Genomic DNA, 22,780 nt, shown 5'->3' on the forward strand with positions numbered 1-22,780 from the left:
TCTAATTTTCTGAGACAGTCCTGTATATATATAATATATATATATACATATATGTTGAATGTTGAGGATTTCTTTCAGGTGAACAAATTAAAATTCTAACACAGATTTTTGGCTTTGTGTACTTGTATCATGTCTGTCTTGTTGTTTTTGTTGATTCTAATGTGTGTGCAGATGAATGCTTCACTTTCCATTGCAAACCAAGTCTACCTACGGGTACAATAAAGTAACCTGAAACTGAACCTCTTTGAATTACACACACATATATGTAATGTGTTGAATGTGTATAAAATTGTAAAAATCATAAATCTTTATTATATCAGAATAAACCTACAGACAAATACACACTACTTACTTATTAACATGATGCCATGCAGTTGTGCCACAGTTGTGTTGAAGTTTTCCCATCTTTTAATAATGGTTTATTTAATAAGGGACAGTGCACATTGATAAAAACTTTGCAGTAAATGTGCCAGAGTTAGCCAAGAGGCTATTTTTCATCTGTAGTCCCAATGTTGCTGATGTTAAGAACAAACCTAAAAACATAAGATTACAAATACAATCTACAAATAAAGCAAATAAAATAAGGGAGAACAATGTTAAAATGGACAGAATAAAAACATAATGTCAGAGATACAACGTAAAAGCTTACAGACTAAATGTGACATATAACTGCAAACAGGTGAACGACAAGAGAAGACACGCAGGTGGAGTAAAACGGCCGACCAGCAAGTCAAGACATACAGAGACCGGACAACAGACAGACAACAACTAAGATATCTTCCCTCATTAAATCATAACATTGATCGCTCTATGTACACTGCCTTAATAAATACCTATGACGACATACAAAATAACCCTACAGCTACTTTTTGTTGTCTTGATTTGCACCGTATAAGCTTTTCATGCCCCGTTAACTATGGAGCAGAGGGCACTGCTTATGAAATTACCTTTACCATGAAGAAATCTCATCAACATGCAGTTATTATAAACTGTTGCCTTACAACAGTAGTGTGTTACAAGTTACAAGTCTTTTATTGTCAGATGCACAGAATGACACAGGGTCAGACTGGGCACTGAAATTCTTAGGACAAGGCACCACACAACAACTACCATAGCATAACATAGCAAACATAATATAACATAACATGACATACACTCTGTACAAGTACTCTGAACATAATTTACATGTAATAACATATAATGACCTTACTAAATATACCAACCTATACATATAATACTAACATATATACATATCACATATACTACACATATGGTAACATATAATAAACTAAACTAAACTACAGACAAATGGGAGTAGCAGGTAGTGCAATAGACAGTATGTAAGTGTAAGTACAAGCAGTGATTTGAAAGTGACAGTGTATGTAAAGTGACGAGTGCAAAAGTGACGATAGTCTGTTAATGTCCATTTAGCAGCCTGATGGCTCTCGGGAAGAAACTGTTCTCCAGTCTCTGTGTGCGAGACCGGATACTACGGTACCGCCTTCCAGAAGGCAGCGTGGTGAACAGACTGAAGGCTGGATGATGGCAGTCCTTTAGGATCCTGCCAGTCTTCCTGAGGCATCGTGTGGTATGTGTCCTGCAGGGCTGGGAGCTCCCTACCGATGATGAACTCCGCAGTCCTGACCACACTGCGTAGGGCCTTGCGGTCCTTGGTTGTGCAGCTCCCACACTGTGATGCACCCAGTCAGGAGGCTTTCTATTGTGCATCTGGAGAAATTGGTGAGGATGACTGAATCCATGCCAAACTTCTTCAGTCTCCTCAGGAAGAAGAGGCGCTTCCGGGCCGCTTTGACCACCTTGTCTGTGTGAGCAGACCTGGTGAGGTCGTTGCTGATGTTGACCCCGAGGAACCTGAAGCAGCTGACCATCTCCACTGCAGAGCCGTTGATATGCAGGGGTGCGTGCTCCTCCACCTGCCGTCTCCTGAAGTCCACAATCATCTCCTTTGTCTTGCTGATGTTGAGAGAGAGGCTATTATCCTGACACCATGTAGTCAGGGTAGCAACCTCCTCTCTGTAGGCTGACTCATCATTGCCAGTGATGAGGCCCACAATGGTTGTGTCATCAGCAAACTTGACAATGAGGTTGGAGCTGTGCGTAGCTACACAGTCATGTGTGAACAAGGAGAACAGGAGGGGGCTGAGCACACAGCCCTGGGGGGTGCCTGTGTTGGTGATGACTGTAGATGAGGTGGCTCTTAATCCACTCCACATGCGCCTGGGGTCAGAGCCATGGTAGCTGGACTCCACCTTGCTTCTGTATGTCCTCTTTGCAGCTTTGATGGCCCTCAAAAGGTCGTATCTGGACTTCCTGTACTGATCAGGATCCCCGGAGTTAGTGTTTATATTAGTTGGACTAATGTAAAGCTCATGTAATTATGTTCTAGGTGTCACACACAGCTGCTTTTAGGCCCTTGACATATTGAAGACTTCAATGTAACGCCATCAGACATACTCCTTTGTGTTATTAGCACAAAGTAAAACATGTTATTTTAAAGTGTCACTGACATATATGGCCTTCCTTCTGGTTGTGTTATAATGTTTATGAAGACGGTCTCAGTATAAGGTTTTAAAACCCTAACGTAGCGTTTAAAGCATGCGTGTGCAGACGGAGAGTGGCCACCAGAGGGCGCTGCAGTACATCACATCGTCGTTGCTGATCTCTCTGATCTTTCAGCCTCACTCCGCAAACCACCCGACGGTGTGATGTTGTCATGCCTTCCATGCAAAGGTGACCAATGAAGCCTTTGTCTTTATAGGAAAGGTTGGTTTAGTGAGGCTGAATAACATCACTCACAGGTGAATAACGGCACGAAGATCGGGGGGAAAGGGAGCAAATGTGAGGAACGAAAAGAGAAAAATGCTAAGGGAGAGAAGAGATGGGGAGGAAAGGAAAGGAAAGGATAAGGGAGAGAGGGAGCTGATGAGAGGAAGGTTCCACATTAGGGAACAGCCAATCTCTCTATCAGCTGGGGGCCAAACAAAGCCTCCTCAAAGATGATTAGGCAGAGAGGCATTAGTGTGTGTGTGTGTGTGTGTGGCCACTGATGCAGGCTATTCAGAGGCAGATGTGGATACTTTAGTATAGACACAAATTCGATTCCTGTATTTTTTAGCTTGTGTGTGTGTGCGATATTGTGTGTGTGTGTGTGTGTGTGGCCACTGATGCAGGCTATTCAGAGGCAGATGTGGATACTTAAGTATAGACACAAATTAGATGTCTGTATTTTTTAGCTTGTGTGTGTGTGTGTGTGTGTTTTAATAAGTCAGACCCACGTTTCCCTTTTATAGACTTTATTAAAGATCTTTTTTGAATGATATATAATTCTGTAAAGTGCCCCCTGGGAAACGTTCCCTTACAGCCGGCGTATTCAAATCACCCGATTGGTCACACAGGAGTCGTTGGCCACATACAGCACACAGATTATCTTAAATATGTTTGTTTTTTTGCAACTGTGCCATTCACATATGGTCCCTAGTTACCATAAATACTTTGTTAACGTAAGTCTTATTGAATACTGCCATAGTTACACGTCCATTTATTATGGAAGAAATAAAGGTGAACATTGTGCAAAGACACAAACAGGAACTCTTCATTAAAATATTCCATTAAGTTCCCATGACACTGAGAATACAGGTAATATGTATTACAATTAATATATACTATATTACAGAAAATGCATTAGGATTCAGACAGATACAACAATACTTTCTTCCCAGTCTCAAGAGGAGAGTACATTTTCACATCCTTGTGCTATTCTCTTAAAATAAAAGACTGGCACGACTGCCAGAGGATTAAATATCCGCTTCATTCTTAATCTCATCAGAAGGCCCGTCAGTTATCTCAAAAACATTCGGTCAAAAAGACTCACAATCACAGAAAGAAACACACGATAGAAATTGCATCGCAGTCGAGGTTCAATAATACAGCAGGTAACCTTTTACAAACACCTATAATCGATAAGAAGTTCTATATGAAGGACGATGGATTGCTCTGTTCCCGATTTGCATTCTTTGGCTCACAAAATCACTATAAATAAACTTTACTCTAGTTCCTGTAGTTACATTTACAAGTGCATCGCCGTGTAATACACACAAAGACACTTTCACAATAAAATACCTGAATCTGCACACAGTGGAAATGCAATAAAAATGAGTTCTTATATAATTCAATATTAATATTTGCACAAACACACATGGGAATCACGTGATTGCATGAAACAGACAACGAGCCAGCGCTTCACGAGTTAAAAGTGGCCACGGACATTTTGACTATTAATCTTAAACTTTTACGGAGGAAAATATAGCAGAGTGTATATCAGGTGATCTAAAACCTGTGAGCTCAACACGCTTCATGGTGCCACGTTAGGTCATAATAAACTTATTTTCAACACATATATAGCTTTAAATACACGACAGGATACACTCAAATGGGCCACGTGCACACTTGCATGCATGCACACACACACACACACACACACGCTGCTTCAGGGGCGTGGACACTGGTTCAGTTTGGTGCACTGAGATTAATTATATGCACAGCGGAAAGCACCAAAGATTAAAGTTTGCGTAGCAAATGTCTGACACAGCGGAATGGTTTGATGATTGTTTGTTATATTTTCATCTGCCTCTCACACACACACACACACACACACACACACACACACACACACACACACACACACACACACACACACACACACACACACACACACACACACACACACACACACACACATGTATGTACAGACGTTAAAAGACTAACTAGATTAGACAACTAACTTGATTTAACACACACACACATTACAAGATTCCACAGCGCACACACACACATTAGAGCATGTTTGTTGCACGTGGAGCCTTCAGATACTTAGTACTTTTATATATATTTCTTTTTTTTCTAGAGGAGGAATTATGTGGGCGGAGCCAGTAAGACACTCAAAGTCTCTCAAAGCCAACGTGGAGAAACAGCGTGGACGCTCCAGACAAAGAAAGACTGGACACAAAGAAGCTGAACCTCGTGGTCATTCTGTCTGCGGCGCCGGGCGTGTTTCACCCGGTGGCGTTGTCCTCGGGCGAACTGCGGGTTTGGCCCCCCCGGAGCCACGGAAGCGGCGATTGGCCGAGAGCTCTACAGGTCTTGACCCAGCCTCTCGATCTCATCGATGAGGAAGTCGATGTCGGACTGCGTGGTCGCCAGGTTGGACACGACCATGCGGAAGAAGTTGACATTTTTGCCCTGAGGCTGGTAGCTCACCATGGTGGTCCCCGACTCCATCATCATGGCCTTGATCGTTGGTGCTACCTGGTGGAGGAGAGAGAGGAAGTAGAGATGGATGGCATTCCTCAGGCACGTGCACAGACATGTTGAGGCGGCAGGTGCTCAAAACCCCCAAAAAAAGGGCACCCATCGCCAAAATTATTTATCTATTGGTCACTGTAACTTGAAGTTAAAATTGGTTGCAACGCAACGCCTGAAACACATTGTGTCGTGAGAAGACATGAGAGCTAAACAAAATGACATGTTTTCTATTAATAATTAAAATTTATTTTAATTTACAAAATGATAGGAGCAAAAAATGCCAGATAATAAACGCGCGAGGAGGAGGAGGAGGAGGAGGGGCGCGGCGGGGGCTCGTGAGCGCCGCGGAGCATGTCGGGGTGAAATTCTGACAATAACTCAAATAGATGTAAGATATCAAAACACATTTGGGGGAATTGATGACAGAGAGTAATTTTTATTCTTAAAGACTTATTTAAAACAAACTGGGCTCCAGCAGAAGGGGCACTTTTCTCACGCTTGAGCACCACGATGGCGTCTATCTGTGCACGTGACGGGGGAGTCTGTCGCGGTGTTCATGAAAACATCTGTACGGACAGGAGCGTCGATAGCGAGGACGTTCCGCCTGTCGTCCGCTGCATGGATCGCCATGGTGACGTAAAGAGGGAGGCGGTCAGCTGTCTTACCCTGTGGAGCTTTTCCCGCCGCTCCTCGCCGTCGGGCATGCCTCTCAGGCTGGGCGGGAGGAACCAGAAGCAAACGTTGGTGTGCTGGGGCTGCAGGCAGGAGTAAACACACGGTTACAAATAGCCACACACTCACACACACACACACACACACACACACACACACACACACACACACACACACACACACACACACACACACACACACACACACACACACACACACACACACACACACACACACACACACACCTGGAACTTTATTTCTTCATTATTTCCTTGTAATGGTTTTTCTTACTTATTTGTGACAGTGTGTATTAGTTACCTTTATTGGTTTTTATTACTTGCTTTTAATGTTTTTTAATACTTACTTGTAAATAATCTGTTCTTCTTCAATTTAAAATGCTGTACTGTAACTTTGCATTGTGTGTATTTATCCTGTACTATTGTTATTGTTTTATGTTTATTATGGTCTGTCAGGGGACTGCAGATGCATATTTATCTGGAGCTACACTCTGGTTCAGAGCATCGAATGGTGACATTTATCTTTTGACTGTACGTGGTGCCTTTTAAATAAAGATAATAATAATAATTTACACCACGCGAAGAGAAAACAACAGAGATCAAGAGAAATACTGTGACGGAGAAGAGATAACTTCAGTTTGTTAAATCAATACGAGATGTTTTCGTTGGTTAACAAGCAAGTATAGCGTATTAACCTAAAAAAATATCGACAATGACATTTTCATTCGTGATTTTAAAAATAACCTTGATCGAATATGAAACCCAGAGAAGCTCACCACTCCGTCAAACACCATCTGATAGCCCTCCCTGTTCTTGATCTTGTTGTAGAGGTACTGAGACAGGTCCAGACACCTGTCGATGTGCTGCTCGAACCCGATGGTGCCCTGCAGGGGGAACGACAGTCTGTCAGCCACTCGTTACGACACGTAAAACCGTGTAAAGCGACAGCAGCTGCTCGACGACGTCATCGCGACCAACACGTTGCCTCTTTGTTCACCTTGGCCTTCCACATGAGCCAGAACTTGAAGATGTCGACGTGCCGGCCGCACTGGATGGCCTTGTCCCCCGTGTCGTAGTTGACGTCGTACTGTTTGTCCGGTTGGAACAGGTAGCCGGCGCACATGGAGTTACAGCCGCCCAGGATCCCCTACACACACACACACACACACACACACACACACAGCATGTAGACTCTAATCGCCATGGCATGTCTGCACTACGTCGAGGCTGTAGAGTTGTAGTGGATTATATGTACACTTGCACATGTAAATAAAGATTTATTGTGTTTTAAATGAATACATACATAACTAGAACGGGCACTCGGTAGAGCGCATACCTTCGCATATCACAAGATTGGGCATTGAATTATGAACATTTTGGCATTAGTTGCATGCAAATTGGATACAAATTGACCGTGCTTTGGTAAAAAGAAGATTTTGACCTTTTCATAACCTTGACCTTGACCTTTGACCCGATCGATCCCAAAATCTAATCAAATGGTCCCCGGATAATAACCAATCATCCCACCAAATTTCATGCGATTCGGTTTAATACTTTTTGAGTTATTCAATTCAATTCAATTCAGTTTATTTGTATAGCCCAATTTCACAAATTACAAATTTGTCTCGGAGTGCTTTACAATCTGTACACATAGACATCCCTGTCCCAAAACCTCAAATCGGATCAGGAAAAACTCCCAAATAACCCTTCAGGGGGAAAAAAAGGGACAAATAAATAAATAAATACACGGCGATCAAAACATAACCTTCCGCATTTTCAATGCGAAGGTAAAGATACGATAAATATTATGAAGAATATTAAGGTGAATTTATTGTAAAGCATCAGAGGAAGACACTGTTATTGTATTATTGTAACTGTATGTGATGATGAAGTTTTACAGAAGGTTACATTAATATGAACGTGTAAATTAAAGCAATAATCCAGGTACAACACACAAATAAAAACCTTCAGTGTCCCTTTACCTTCTCTCTGACCAGGATGGCGGAGCACTGCAGAGGCACGCCCATCATCTTGTGCGGGTTCCATGTGACGGAGTTGGCCCTGCAGGGTTGAATACACGTCTCAATGCTCTGAGGTGAAGCTCCACGGGGGAAAAGAAGTTCTTCAAACAACAAGGCATCCCATCCGCCCCCCGCACTCTCACCTCTCCACTCCGTTGAGCTTGTGGCGATGCTTCCTGGACATCAGGAGTCCGCCCCCCCACGCGCCCTGAAGAGACAGCTCTGTTATAGGAGGAGGGGGGGGGGGGGTGCGGGCGAGGTCATATGTAACCACTTTCCTCCCAGGGTCCACTACTCACGTCCACGTGGAGCCACAAGTCGTACTTCTCGCAGATGTCGGCGATCTCGTGGATGGGGTCGAACGCTCCGTACACGGTGGAGCCGGCGGTGGCGTTCACGAACAGCGGCACGTAGCCCTGCAGTCAACGCCGAGGGTCGAATGAGCCAGAAGAAACAAAAGAGAGAAGCGCGCCGAGACAAAGAAAAGGGAATAATGACACCCACCTTCTGTTTAGCATCCAGGATCTTGGCCTCCAGATCGGCAGGAATGACCCTCCCCCTGAAAGAGCACCGAGCGCCGCGTTACCGTCAACACGCCGTGCGTCTTTCCCTTCGTCGTGACGGTGGTCACAGGCAGCGTTTTACACGACTGTAGTAATTGTGGCTTTAAATAAATAAATACACTCCCCACCTCTCGTCTGTGCTCAGCAGGATCACATTCTCGCTGCCGAAGCCCAGAGCAGCGCCGGCCTTCTTTATGGAGTAGTGACTCTGTAGGGGCACATTCATCCCTCGTTGGAATAACAGCGTAGAATAATACGGTGGCGATTGCGTGGGGTAATTGCCACTTGAGCTTTCGGCTCGCTCTCTGTCATGTCGTCAGCTCCCGAGGCAAAAAGCAGAAGTGAGAAAAAAGGCAAACGGAATATCCATAAAACGAGCCATTGCCTGGATTCAAATAGACCCTCTGATTATTACCGGACTCCTTCGATGGCCTCATTCCACAGGCAATGGAGCATAGCGTCTGCTTCATTGGGATACTGGCAATAGTGTGTGTGTGTGTGTGTGTGTGTGTGTGTGTGTGTGTGTGTGTGTGTGTGTGTGTGTGTCGCGTACGTGTTCAGACGTGAAGAGGACGAGGCGAGGAGCGGCAGACATGCCCTTGGTCTTGACCTCGGGGAAATACTTGTACCGCGCGATCATCACACTGTACATGTTGGAAATAGCGCCCCCTGGAGGAGAGACAGAACCATCAGCACCACGGAGAGCAGAATGGTCACCAATATTATTGGGGGGGGGGGGGGGGGGGCATTGGCTCATCAGACTCAGTCAACCCCCACTCAACACCCTCGTGGGCCCGACCTGGGGAGAAGAGTCCGTCTCCCTCTCCGTTGGGCCAGCCGATCATCTCTCTCATTTTCTTCAGCGTCAGCTGCTCCATCAACACGAACACCGGAGCGATCTCATAGGTGAACCTGCCGATCACATCAGAGGGCGTGACTGATGGTGGGAGCATAACATCCAGCATGAGGAATGAAAAAAAGATGTATTATGCACACACCTGCAGATGAGAAATAAATATGGACAAACACACACACATAGTTTTTTTTTTTTCATTAGCCATGCTATAATTCCATCCACGGCACAAAAAACTGGAGCTTGTGCTGACGGGGCTAATTAAAAAGTGTCTGATAGGAAGTCGTGCAGCAAACATTCGGATTTCAAAAGCTTCCTAGAATCACTCAGTGGTTTTAATTAAAGCACACAAAGCTCCGATGGCTATCTGTCCACCCGCCAATCCCAACGGAGAGTCTGAAAGGGGCTGAGAAGACGTGTGTGTGTGTGTGGGGGGGGGGCAGGCCGAGTGTTTTGAAGAGATAACAGCCTCTGCCGATCCCGAAAAACAGAAAATGAAGGAGACGCCGGAATTGTTCATTTGAGTCTTTCTTTCAAAGAAAGAGGAAATAAATGAAATGTCCAAAAAGTTATATTCACAACGCAGGAAGCGTCGTTGGAGCAGTGAGACACGGACGACAGCTCATAGAAGAGACGTGGTCGACGTGTTGCTGATCCGTCTGTCGGCTCACAAGAGACCAGAAAAGGCTCGTAGCTCGGTGGGCAACATGCAACATAACTGACAGGCCACCTCGTCGCCTCCCACACACACACACACACACACACACTTAGGACTGATCCCTGTTTACCACGCTTTTAATGAGGCCAGTTACACACAACGCTCCTCCACCCTTATCAGCCACCGCCGCCATCCCCATCCAGAGCGACGCTCGTATCTCCTCTCTACTTGGATTCCTCTCTGTTTCGTTCACTCGTCTCTAAACGAGGACTGAGGCGGTTGCGTAGCTCTGGGTGAGAGAGGGGGGGGGGGGGGGGGTAGCGGAGCAGAGGGAGCCCCAGTGGAAACACAATGAGTGACAGCGCGACAACAAAGGAAGAGGAGGCGATGATAAGGAAGCACGGCGAGAACAAAGCAGCACAAAGAAATGGCAGAGAAATAAAGAGGAGAGAAAACAGAGGGAACGCTGGTGGAGGATGGATGGATATTGCATTGGAAACAGAAGGATGGAGAAATAGAGATGAAAAAGGCTTCTTTTTTTCTCGTGTAATTACTCCTCATCCTCACCCGGGGTTTATTGGGACATTAGCTTTTGGCCAATAACCCAGATAACATTGTGACCGCTGGGCCTCCAACGGATGAAATCACAGAGGACTCTTCCTCCGCCTCCATTTCAGAAATATGATGTTTGATATATCGGGTCCATATAAGGAACACAAAAAATACCTAATACACTGGATGGATCACTTTCATTTCTTTTTTATAATGTATCCACATCAAAACAAAAAGGGACAAAAGCAGGGCCCCTTATTAAACCCCTCCTCCTCTCCCATGAGTCATTTCACGCTGTAATGACCATAATGGTGATCATTATCTCAATCAGAGCCAATCATTGGTCTTTTCAGGGTGAAAATTACCCCTCAGTCACCTGCCCGTCTCCAGGGACAGCCCCTAAATGCCCTTATTATCGTCATCAAGGGCACTCGATTTGTATGACCCTGTGTGTGTGTGTGTGTGTGTGTGTGCACTCCCCTCTCAGCCCCTCAGAGGAGCAGTGAGTCAGTCTGTAACCCCGGGGGACAATGCAGCCAGAATGAGGCCCTCCGCGGGGAGCTGCAGCCGCCAGCGCGCGACGAGCTTCCCCTGCAGCCGGGGAGCAGTGTGTGTGTGTGTGTGTGAGTGTGAGGCCCAGCTGGCGCCGCCGCTGAGACCTGCTCACGACGCGCCCGCAGCAAATGGACTGGAAAGCCTGGCTGCTGTATCCGGGACAGCCAGAGCTGGTGTGTGTGTGTGTGTGTGTGTGTCATTATAATAGTGCGCGCCAGTGTGTGAATCCAATCGCCCCGTCGTCTTGCAACCAGGAGATGAGACGGCTTCTCCCCCCGCCCCCCCCCCCCTCTCACAGGCGGCGGTTTCCTAAAGCTAATGTTTTGAGAAATGGGATAAATTAAGTGTCTCCATTTCCTTTAGAGTTTGGTTTATTACGCGTTCGTTACACTTTTCTTAAGCAGCCAATGGGAGGACATTATTTTACGATGAGTGTTGTCTGTTGTCCTCTGACCACTAGCTAGTGTGGTCTTTTTGCTGATGTCAGTTTGTAGCATGAAACTCGACATCACTGTCACCGAGGACGACTCTCAGATATTTAACATATTTAGTCTGGGTCTAACTCTCTCAGATGTGATCTTATAGATATTTAATATATTTAGTCTGGGTCTAACTCTCTCAGATGTGTTCTTCTAGATATTTAACATATTTAGTCTGGGTCTAACTCTCTCAGATGTGTTCTTATAGATATTTAATATATTTAGTCTGGGTCTAACTCTCAGATGTGATCTTATAGATATTTAATATATTTAGTCTGGGTCTAACTCTCTCAGATGTGTTCTTATAGATATTTAATATATTTAGTCTGGGTCTAACTCTCAGATGTGATCTTATAGATATTTAATATATTTAGTCTGGGTCTAACTCTCTCAGATGTGTTCTTCTAGATATTTAACATATTTAGTCTGGGTCTGACTCTCTCAGATGTGTTCTTATAGATATTTAACATATTTAGTCTGGGTCTAACTCTCTCAGATGTGTTCTTATAGATATTTAATATATTTAGTCTGGGTCTGACTCTCTCAGATGTGTTCTTATAGATATTTAATATATTTAGTCTGGGTCTAACTCTCTCAGATGTGTTCTTATAGATATTTAACATATTTAGTCTGGGTCTAACTCTCTCAGATGTGTTCTTATAGATATTTAACATATTTAGTCTGGGTCTAACTCTCTCAGATGTGTTCTTATAGATATTTAATATATTTAGTCTGTGTCTTACTCTCTCAGATGTGTTCTTATAGATATGTAATATATTTAGCCTGGGTCTAACTCTATCAGATGTGTTCTTATAGATATTTAATATATTTAGTCTGGGTCTAACTCTCTCAGATGTGTTCTTTTAGATCACAGGTGTCAAACACGAGGCCCGGGGGCCGAATCCAACCCGCCACATCATTTTATGTGGCCCCTGACGGCTTGAAACACATATGATCACCTTTTCTTTAAAAAAAATATACTTTTATTTTGAAGGTTTCAAATTAAATGGGTTTATGTGATAATATTAGAGAAATGTTCTTATGTACAATATTTCTACACTCAAATAAACTATAATCAAATGCAAAGACAGTTATTTAACTAGATGTTCGGGAGTACCGGTTTAGCAGTTTCAGTTACACTGGCCCTTTAAGAGGCAGCCATGATGCTGAAGTGGCCTCCGGTGAAAATGAGTTTGACACCCCTATAGATATTTAAGGGTCCGGGTCTAACTCTCTCAGATATTGTTCTTATAGATATTTAACATATTTAGTCTGGGTCTGCTCTGGAAATCAGTTTTCTTTCCTTTCTTGTTTTCGTCGTCTTACCCACATTCCTCTCGTGCATCAGGAGACATACGAGGAGGAGGAGGAGGAGGAGGAGGAGGAGGAGTCCATCAACTAGAAAATAACATCCTGAGGATTTCTCTTTGACCCGTGGGCGTAAATTGAGTAATTCTAGGTTTTAAAACAAATTAATAAAAAGGTTTCATGATGCCATTTCAATATTTCTTTTCCTTTATATTAAACTGATTAACTGACTGTGAGAAAATATGAAGAAAATCATTGATAGTCAGAGCCCTGCATACATTAAGCTGTACATGTCCTCATGCATTCATTTAGTGCGTGGGGCTGTGATTCCTGATCTCCAACGAGGATATCAACTGAAAAGGATTTATTTATTCCTCCGCTGAGAATAAATGTTCAGAGCTGTAAGTTTTAGAAGTATACGCTCTGCAGAGACGTCCCAGTCTATAAGTTCACTCTGCGCCTGCATTTATTCAATATTCTGATAGAGTAATGTTCTTTATCATCCAGCGGTCATAACACAGAGTTATAGCTTATTTACAGCATATGCGTGTGTGTGTGTGTGTGTGTGTGTGTGTTGATGTGGCTCATGCCCTCTATTAGACTGGGCCACCATGTAACTGTGACCTGAGATCAATATGCAATCTAACCACCCCTGGGGGGCCGGGTCCCGGGCTGCCTCCCACACACACATACACACACACACACAGCGCGGTGGCAGCCGCCCGCCCGTCAATACGCAGCCTCAGCGGGACAAACCAAACACTTTATATAACCGCCCTCGGAGAACGTACCAGGGACAAAATGAGCCCATCCGCCGTGACTATATATGAGGATGACCGGGGGCGACTTTCCAGTGGCCGACACACTGGAAACCTCAGTTGTCCTGTCATGACATGATGAGGTGCCCCCCCCCCCCGAACAGCCGATACCTGAGTATGTACAGTATAACTTACATGTTGGTGTTGGCGGTGGAGGTGAGCCACTCCCCGGCCAGCCCGATGATGTCCAGACCAGAAGACAGCTGGTTGAAGAACCGAGGGTGACCTAGATGTGAAGAATACATCCATCTTAATGGCTTTTCCTCGTGTGTATACATACAGGACTGTCTCAGAAAATTAGAATATTGTGATGAAGTTCTTTATTTTCTGTAATGCAATTCAAAAAACAAAAATGTCATGCATTCTGGATTCATTACAAATCAACTGAAATATTGCAAGCCTTTTATTCTTTTAATATTGCTGATTATAAGAAAACTCAAATATCCTATCTCTAAATATTAGAATATCATGAAAGTATACTAGTAGGGTATTAAACAAATCACTTGAATTGTCTAATTAACTCAACACCTGCAAGGGTTTCCTGAGCCTTGACAAACACTCAGCTGTTATAAATCTTTTTTTTTACTTGGTCTGAGGAAATATTAAAATTTTATGAGATAGGATTTTAGAGTTTTCTTAAGCTGTAAGCCATAATCAGCAATATTAAAAAAGAAAAAAGGCAATATTTCAGTTGATTTGTAATGAATCCAGAATGCATGACATTTTTGTTTTTTTAATTGCATTACAGAAAATAAAGAACTTTATCACAATATTCTAATTTTCTGAGACAGTCCTGTATATAAAAAAGAAAGCAGAAGGAAAGACAGACACTGGAACGCTGGCCTAGTCCTGAGCACGACGGGGCTAAAGATGACCGCCGCTCTGGTTGTGAGAATAAATACGGTTTTAAACAGCCCATAAAGAAACAGTTCTTCATTTCAATATTCACAGTTGTTGGACCATGAAACCTCAGGGATCTGACATAGCACTCCTCCGTGTACATAATTGCGTTGGTAACAAGGCGATATGACAGCCATTTAGACTCTGAGGTGCACACACAGCCACCGCCAAGAGGCCGGGAGCCTAAATGCAGCCATGAATAGAAGCAGCTTGTGGAGGTGGTGCTGTGTGGCTCTCACACACACACACACACACACACACACACACACACATATATATATATATATAAATTTTGAACTACCGTTTAAAAATGTGGGGTCACCCAGACAATTTTGTGTTTTCCATGAAAATTCACACTTTTATTTATCAATAAATTGCAACTGAATAGAAAATATAGTCAAGACATTTACAAGGTTAGAAATAATGATTTAAAAAATATATATTAATTTAGTTCTTGAAACTTGTAGCTCAAATGAAGGCAAGTTTTATAGCTTCTCTCACCAGCATAACTGTTTTCAGCTGCGCTCACATAAAAAGGGTTTAAAGGGTTTTCTACCCCTCCGTTAGTCTTCTAAGGCGATAACACAATGTACCATTAGAACACAGGAGATGGGCCTTTATACACCCATGTAGAGATTTATTTAAAAACCAGAGAATATTAATTTACCACATTAACTATGTATAGAGTGTATTTATGATTAATATAATGTTATCTTCATTTTAAAAAACAGTGATTTACTTTGAAAAATAAGGACATTTCTAAGTGACCCCAAACTTTTGAATGGCAGTGTATATATATAAATATATATATATAAATATATATACATATATATATAAATATATATATATATATATAATATCAGACATGGCTGCTTCACAGAGAGAATAATTAAAGAGCCGCCTGACACTTCAGCACCGCAGCTCCTACAGGGCCTTCACGAGATGGAGCACAAGGAAAAAGAAGGGAATAAAACCCACAGCAAGTCTCCGAATGAAGAAGTGGGCCTGAGTTGTAGGCACAGTAGACCTCGCGTGATATATAAAACCCAAGGGACAGTTTGAGCGTTGTCGTTTTTTAACAGCTTGAAACAGAGCGTGTTAAGATCCCCTCAGGCGACACTCGCTTTAATAGGAAAGAAAAGGAGGATGTCAACTGAATTATCAGGGGGGCCATAAATAAGGAAGTCACCGTAATGGGCTGCACGCTGTCTGGCCAGCAGCTCGCTCTCTAATTGCTTGTGTTGAACTCACCGATTTACATGAAAGGGACAAGATGGACACGTCTGTTTTTAAATGTATTTCTTTTTATCTATAGGAATATTATTTGAGATGCCATCAGAGAGGTAGAAAGACTGTAAAACACTGGCATCAGGTTTTGCTTTGTATCATGACGTCTATATTAGTCTGCAGGTAAAAATACAATATTTTTGAACTGACAGCGAAGGTTAATTGCTTTTCATCTCCACGCGTTCCTTTTTCTTTTTAAAATAATGTTTGCCATATGAATTATTTAACAGCCCCCCCCCCCCCCCCCGCCCATTTTCCTCAGGTATACAGCTCAACCTTGAAGATGTCCCGGGCCTACCTGTCCGGACGCCATATTTGAGCGTGTCCCTGCAGTCCACCAGGATCTGCTCCAGGGACTCGGGCTGGTCGGACAGCTCCAGGTTGAAGCCCTCCATGCCCTCCAGGAGCTGGTGGGGGTGGTGGAAGTCCAGCACCTTGGTGGAGCGGTCAAAAGTCTTCTTGACATACGTGGTGAGGATGTCAACTATCTCCAGCAAAAACTGTATGGTGGGCTCCTCTCCATTTTTGGCTGGCAGCAGGTCTAAGAGGTGAGGAGAAAGATGGCGGCATAGCTTTTTAATAAATGGGGCTTTGGAGCCCCTTTAGAGCTGAAATCTTAGCAGCAAAGAATTTAGAAAGGCACAATTTGATTTAGCTTGTTTTAGAATTATTTTTCCTTGGTCGAATAAGATATTAATTATAATGGTATAAGGCCTATCGTCAAATCCTCAGCATTAAAACATTAAAAGCATTAGAATAATTGTCTTATATGTCTTACTGTTTTAATTCCCTCAGGCTCCGCGGTTGTTGTTTTAGATAATATCATTATTAATAAACCTCTAACTCCAGTCCTTTGTAGGAAAAATATAACAGTAACAACAACGACAATCAAAGATAGGCCTGCATGTGATTTTATTCTCTTCTCCGAGGCCTTTACAATCCCTTTGATTCGAAGTAATGAGTCGATAAATAACAAATACCCACAGTGCAGCTCTACCGGGGCGCGTGCACGCCTTTAGTTTCGTCACGCGCGCCGCCTCCAGCGCTCACCTTTGGCGAACAGGTTGGAGAAGTCGGTCTCCGTGGGGCGGAACTGCGCGTCCCGGTCGCTGTTGTCGCACGAGAGGAGGTTCTTCTGGTCCGCGAGCCTCCCTTTCTCGTCCAGGCTGTTGTTCTTCTGCAGGAACCCTAGGGTGTTACACGGCGGAGGGCACGAGTTACCACCCAACACCTCCATCACCAGCACGAGGACAATTAAAACAAGTTATTTAAAAAAGAATAATGAATGTCCAAATATTCAGCGTTATTAAGTCTATAAATATCACGTGGTCTTGGCAGATTTAGGGAAATATCTGCGTTATTAATTAAGCTCCTATGACTGGATTCTTTCATGAGAAATGTTTTTTCTGGTGGAGGCCAAACCTATCTATATATGCGCGCGCGTTCTGTTTGTGTGTGGGTGCCGCCCCCCCCCCCCCCACCCCGTGACATCACAACCACACCCCAGGGAGGGAGCACCCAGACTGCTCGGCTCAGTGGACATGCCCGCGGCGATGACCCGCACGGCCAAGAAGCGCACTGAGGTTAATGACGCAGCCAGTAGCGAGGCCGATGTGTGTTGAGCTCTCTGAGGGATCTGTATATACGGGCTCGTTACCTCTATGTGGTCACGTGGGGTTCTATAGCCGTGAAGTCCCTGCACACTCGTGTGCACGCGTAACACACTCCCTCTTGTATGTTTCGATGGGAACTCCATTGACATATAAAATCTCATTAAATCGTGACCTATTTGAAATCAATGTGAGACTCTGTAACTATACCCTCCATAAAGAAATACTCCCATTTCGTTTATATTCCAGTTAATTAAACATTTAATTTAGACCAAGATAAATTTGGAAGATTATTTGGTCTAAATGGATTCCTGCCGCAACCAAACGGGCCCAAATAAAGCACGTTTGATAATATATATTTATATTAACATGACATTAATTTCCCCGTCTGAACCCCCCCCCCCCCCCCTGTCCAAACAGAGTCACCGAAAGAAACACATTCCTTCAGAGGAGGACTGCAGCATCAACACAAGCCAAGACATTATTATCTGAAGAAAACAACTCTATCCAGGTTGTTATTCTGGCCTTTATAACATTTATCTGCAGGCCTGTCTCGGTGATTTTATTCTTGGCGGTGAAAGGGAAAAGACACTTGGAGGAGGAGGGGGGGGGGCTCGGGGGGTGTGATCCGGGGCTCTCATCATCAGACCTACAGGCTAATGTCCACTGACCTTTGGAAGATGGAAACACATTGTGACAGTCGTGGATGTTCCTGCTCTATAACCGCCTTTATAATGGCCTATTGCAGGCCTCGTGCACACGGGTTTATTTACACACACACACACACACACACACACACAATAACAACAGCTACCCCGTGATCACATTTTAAAAGGAATCCATATCACACACATATATATATATATATATATATATATACATATATATGTATATATATAATTATTATTATATTATCTTGCATTTTCCCAATGAATCTGGTCCTACCAAAACGCCATTATTCTAAGACGTCGAAATGTGACTAAGATGAAATCCCCCCCCCCCCCCCCCATCCCTCTCCCCGCCGAAAAATAGAAACTTACCACAGATCTTCATCCCCAGTTTCCGTGTGCATCCGTGCATCCACGCATACTCGTTGGCTAAAACAGAATGAACGTTTGAGTTGGAGGCCGCGCAGACGGCGTGATGGCGGCGGCTGATGCACAGAGAACGAGCACAGGGCATGAGGCGTGATGCGCGCGGCTCTTGGCCGGGTGTGTGTGTGCGTGTGTCCCTGAACTCAACATTTAGATTTTTTTTTCATTCAGGCATTCAATTATTTGCTCAACTGTAGTTTTTGGGGGTCTTTGTTTGACCGAGACTTTGTGCACCTTTAAGAACAATAGATATATTTACCAGAGGAGCCGCTGATCAGAGGGGGCTGAGCCGAAATGTCCGATTGGAGTTCAATCAATGGACACCGGCAGTGGCCGCGCGCACACACCATGCAGCCGAGGGGCGGAGTGGAATTAACGCCCGTGAAATGAGCTCACGGAGGAGGGCAGGAATTAATTGAGTGAAACACAGTATGTGACTGGAGCGAGCTGGAGACGTCTGAGGCCGGAGCAGGATGCAGCAGAAACTTATAGAAGCAGGCTCTGCAGGGCGTCTCATGCATGTTCATGTGGAGCACTCACGGCTACGAACCCGCGCGCGCACATGCGTGAGCAGAGATGGAGCAGAAGGCGGAGGAGATAAAATAAAAAAAGAGAAAAAGAAGCAGAGCGCGAAAGCACCTGATAGAGAACTCTCACAAGAAAAACAAGTATTTAAATTGACTGAAGCAATTGAGAGAAAACCAGACAACAGCTCGAGGTGCGGAGGCCAAGGCATGCATACACACACACACACACACACACACACACACACACACACACACACACACACACACACACACACACACACACACACACACACACACACACACACACACACACACACACACACACACACGCACATACACGCACACAGTCAGGCGCGCGCACACACGCACGCACAGACACTATACAAGCCGCCGGGCGTGAGATGAAACGTGGAGGAGAGATAATGGCAACATCCAGCAGCAGTTTATATAGCAGCAGAAATCAGACGAACAAACATCTTCTTTCTTTTTTTAATGGGCCTTCTTCTCGGCACAATTGCACAATGTGGAATAAGAGGTTGGTGAGCAGACATGTTCATCGAGGCCCAGGGGCCACGCGAGAAAGATGCACAACAGACCCTCGATGAAGAGAGAACATGTGAACGTATTGAACACCGGAGCAGAGGAATGGAGATTATTTCCTCTTTTTTTGCATTCTGCCGAAGACACAGCCGCTCTGCAGGAGCTGCTCGAGCTCGATTATGGAGACAATGTTGTGCATTCGGCTTTAAAGGGAGTAATTAACCTAAAGGTTAATGTATCGCCCACATCAATACGTTCAGACACTTTTTTTTTTTTTTACGAACAGAAAAAATATGTCTCCAAAGCAACTAATATATACAGCCGATAGCCTGGAGGGCCTACGTCATCGTGCCAGGGAAACGAGATAAGATGAATCATGACAGAAATAAATGATCATTAACATATATATATATATATATATATATAAATATATATACATACATATACATATATAACAAATATATATAATAACAAATATATATATAACAAATATATATATATATATATATATATATATATATATGTGTTTGTCCTTCGAATAGATTAAAAAACGCACGGTTAAAACCCGGTAACGATGCAAGGGGGTGAAAAAGGGGGAAATATTGAAATCGGTATATATTCGATCGGAAAATGAATTTTTATTCCAAAATGTTACCATTAAAATGCTCTCGGGTAATTATAAAAATAGAAATGCTTTAATGGAGCATTATTTCCGCGCCTGGTCTCCTGCTCGGTGCGCACCGCCGACCCGCCGCAGACAGCGACCGGCAGCTGATGGCTCTATTTTTAACCGGAATGATTAACGACGGAGCGCGCGCAGCAAATGGCCCGGACGAGACTCGCTTTTATCAGACAGAGAAGGAGGGGAGAGGGAGGGAGGGAGAGAGGGAGAGAGAGAGTGTGGGATGGGGTAGTGGGGGCAGACAGAGAGGTGCGTGGGGGGGAGGGGGGGGGAATGGGTGTAAGTCTTGGTGTTGGCATTGCACGACATACGTGTCTTTTAAGCAAGGCACCGAATTCCCCGTCAGCTCCAGCGGGCTGTTTCTGTAAACACCGTCTTTACGCGCCGGAGGCGGACAGCCGTAACGAGAATTTACCCTCGGGGATCGATGCGGGGATCACAGAGTGTTATCAGCAAAGAGAGAGAGAGAGAGATTGAGGACCTACTTGTGGATGGAGGTCTGAAATTGGCGGAGTTGGGGTCCTGGTCCCCCTCAGAGGCTCTCGGTTCAGACGTGGCCATCAGTCCTCTGGTCTCTGATCTCCAGTTGGGAAATAATTCAGCTGCAAATAAAAGCGGTCAGTTAGGAGACACAGCCTGCAGGTCAGCTTATGCAAATCACACCGACACAAGTAATAATCTATATATACTGTATGTATATTGATTAACTGCAATCCCTTTAATTGCTAGAACATAATTTGATCTGAAGATAAGGATATCCACTGTGCGTCACCAACGATGTATCCCCGGAGGTGAGCTGATTGGGCTCCGAACCGAGCCGCGCAATTTGGAGAGAATTGCACATCGACGCACGAGCAATGCGCGTGTCATGGAGATAACATAATGCCAAGGGGTACATTCATCTCGGAGATATTGTTCAATGTGTCATACATTCAGGTGGTCATTAAACACTCTCATGGTTACTGACGTTAATGGACAATATTAAAGATAACATTAAAAACTTGTCCAGGAGATAAGATTAATTTGTATTCCTTTGTTTCTATTCTATTAGCTCGTCGGAGCGACATTACATATGTTTCCTTATCGATGTCTTGATCAGAGCAGCACCAGACTGTGTCTGTATACTCATCAGGGGGAAAAAACAAGAATATATGTTTATATACAATAAAAAGGCACAGATGCAGCCGCAAGAAGACATTTAAGGAAACACTAAATGAACAGATGACAGCACAGACTGATTAATTACGCACATATTGATAAGACGCTCGGGCATTTAGACCAATGGACTCCGCCATCGACATTTCAATTAAGTTGCGCTTTGAACAAACACATCGCGACCACCATCACTCACTGTCACCGTGGCAGACTGCACTAATGGATCCCTTCTGTCACTCATCTCAAACGACACGGAGAATATACACACACACACACACACACACAAATAAAATAAAAATATATAACTCCAATGTCACAATCACCTATTTGTCCCTGAAACAAAAGATCAATACATCAAGGGGCGCCAAGACGACATAAAAGGAGGAGGCGTCTTACCAGCTCACCGGCGCACAGGTTGCCGAGTCCAGAGAAACTACAACTCGACGTTACAATTAGCGGCCAGAGGCTCGACGAGCAACAGTCCACAGCGGCGGAGTACCAGCAGAGCGCACGAATACGATCCCATCCAGCGGCGCGCAACTGACCCTTTTCTCCCTCAAGAATAATATCTTTTATTCGTTATATATATCTCCGGCTGCCCATTGGTCTCTTCACGCACGCGTGAGTCACAGCCTCGCCTCCCTCTGACGACTAATGAAGCTTCCCTGAGTGCTGCTGACAGCCACACTCCACTTTAAGGAGCCGAAAAGAAAAGGGGGGGGGAAAAACCAGTGACGTATACACGTCCCCCCCCCCCCCCCCCAAGCTGCGCGTCTCCAGGTGCGGGTGTCACAGGATGAGGTATGTGAATTTGGGAGGGGGGGGGGTAGTTGACCTTGGGATGACAAACACGTTGGGGTCTTATAAACGGCAGTTCAGAATTCATACAACTCTGCGACTGTAATATTCCCCTTCACGACATCACAACACTGCATGCATCATAATGTTTGACCTGCACTCTTCTTCTTTTCTTTTTTTAAGCGTGACATGGACAATAACACCGAGGCATCAACGTGATTCCAGCCTGGAGGGCGTCGACTCATCGCCGTCCTCCTGCCTGCCTGCACCGCCCCGGTCCAGCGGATAGCCAGCGAGCGGCCATTATGTTCACCCGGTCATTGCAAATGACACGGCCTTCGTCAGATGGAGCTCATCCTCCTCTTTTGA

At 44.3% G+C, this 22,780-nt stretch overlaps 1 protein-coding gene across 3 annotated transcripts in view; it reads right to left on the minus strand.

Annotated features, from left to right (window-relative positions):
* Positions 1 to 3,297: 3,297 nt before the first annotated feature.
* Positions 3,298 to 22,780, minus strand: part of LOC130198560 (glutamate decarboxylase 1-like) — an 84,513-nt gene continuing 65,030 nt past the window's right edge. Inside the window, exons 1-17 of one of the 3 annotated variants that reach the window (XM_056421760.1) lie at positions 22,010 to 22,165; positions 20,944 to 21,060; positions 18,656 to 18,712; positions 17,056 to 17,193; positions 16,304 to 16,546; positions 13,954 to 14,044; positions 9,395 to 9,507; positions 9,149 to 9,264; positions 8,724 to 8,803; positions 8,537 to 8,591; positions 8,332 to 8,448; positions 8,176 to 8,240; positions 7,994 to 8,072; positions 7,009 to 7,158; positions 6,788 to 6,895; positions 5,988 to 6,077; positions 3,298 to 5,325 (exon numbers count right to left, since the gene is read on the minus strand). In XM_056421760.1, coding sequence (XP_056277735.1) covers positions 5,152 to 5,325; positions 5,988 to 6,077; positions 6,788 to 6,895; positions 7,009 to 7,158; positions 7,994 to 8,072; positions 8,176 to 8,240; positions 8,332 to 8,448; positions 8,537 to 8,591; positions 8,724 to 8,803; positions 9,149 to 9,264; positions 9,395 to 9,507; positions 13,954 to 14,044; positions 16,304 to 16,546; positions 17,056 to 17,193; positions 18,656 to 18,712; positions 20,944 to 21,019 — 1,752 coding nt within the window. In that variant the 5' untranslated portion in view covers positions 21,020 to 21,060; positions 22,010 to 22,165 and the 3' untranslated portion in view covers positions 3,298 to 5,151. Of the gene's footprint in view, positions 5,326 to 5,987; positions 6,078 to 6,787; positions 6,896 to 7,008; positions 7,159 to 7,993; positions 8,073 to 8,175; positions 8,241 to 8,331; positions 8,449 to 8,536; positions 8,592 to 8,723; positions 8,804 to 9,148; positions 9,265 to 9,394; positions 9,508 to 13,953; positions 14,045 to 16,303; positions 16,547 to 17,055; positions 17,194 to 18,655; positions 18,713 to 20,943; positions 21,061 to 22,009; positions 22,166 to 22,780 lie in introns of those variants that run through there. The other 2 variants (XM_056421758.1, XM_056421759.1) reach the window with 2 other exon arrangements.

This window comes from Pseudoliparis swirei, chromosome 8 (genome assembly GCF_029220125.1).
Source record: "Pseudoliparis swirei isolate HS2019 ecotype Mariana Trench chromosome 8, NWPU_hadal_v1, whole genome shotgun sequence".
In the NCBI taxonomy this organism is placed as follows: domain Eukaryota; kingdom Metazoa; phylum Chordata; class Actinopteri; order Perciformes; family Liparidae; genus Pseudoliparis; species Pseudoliparis swirei.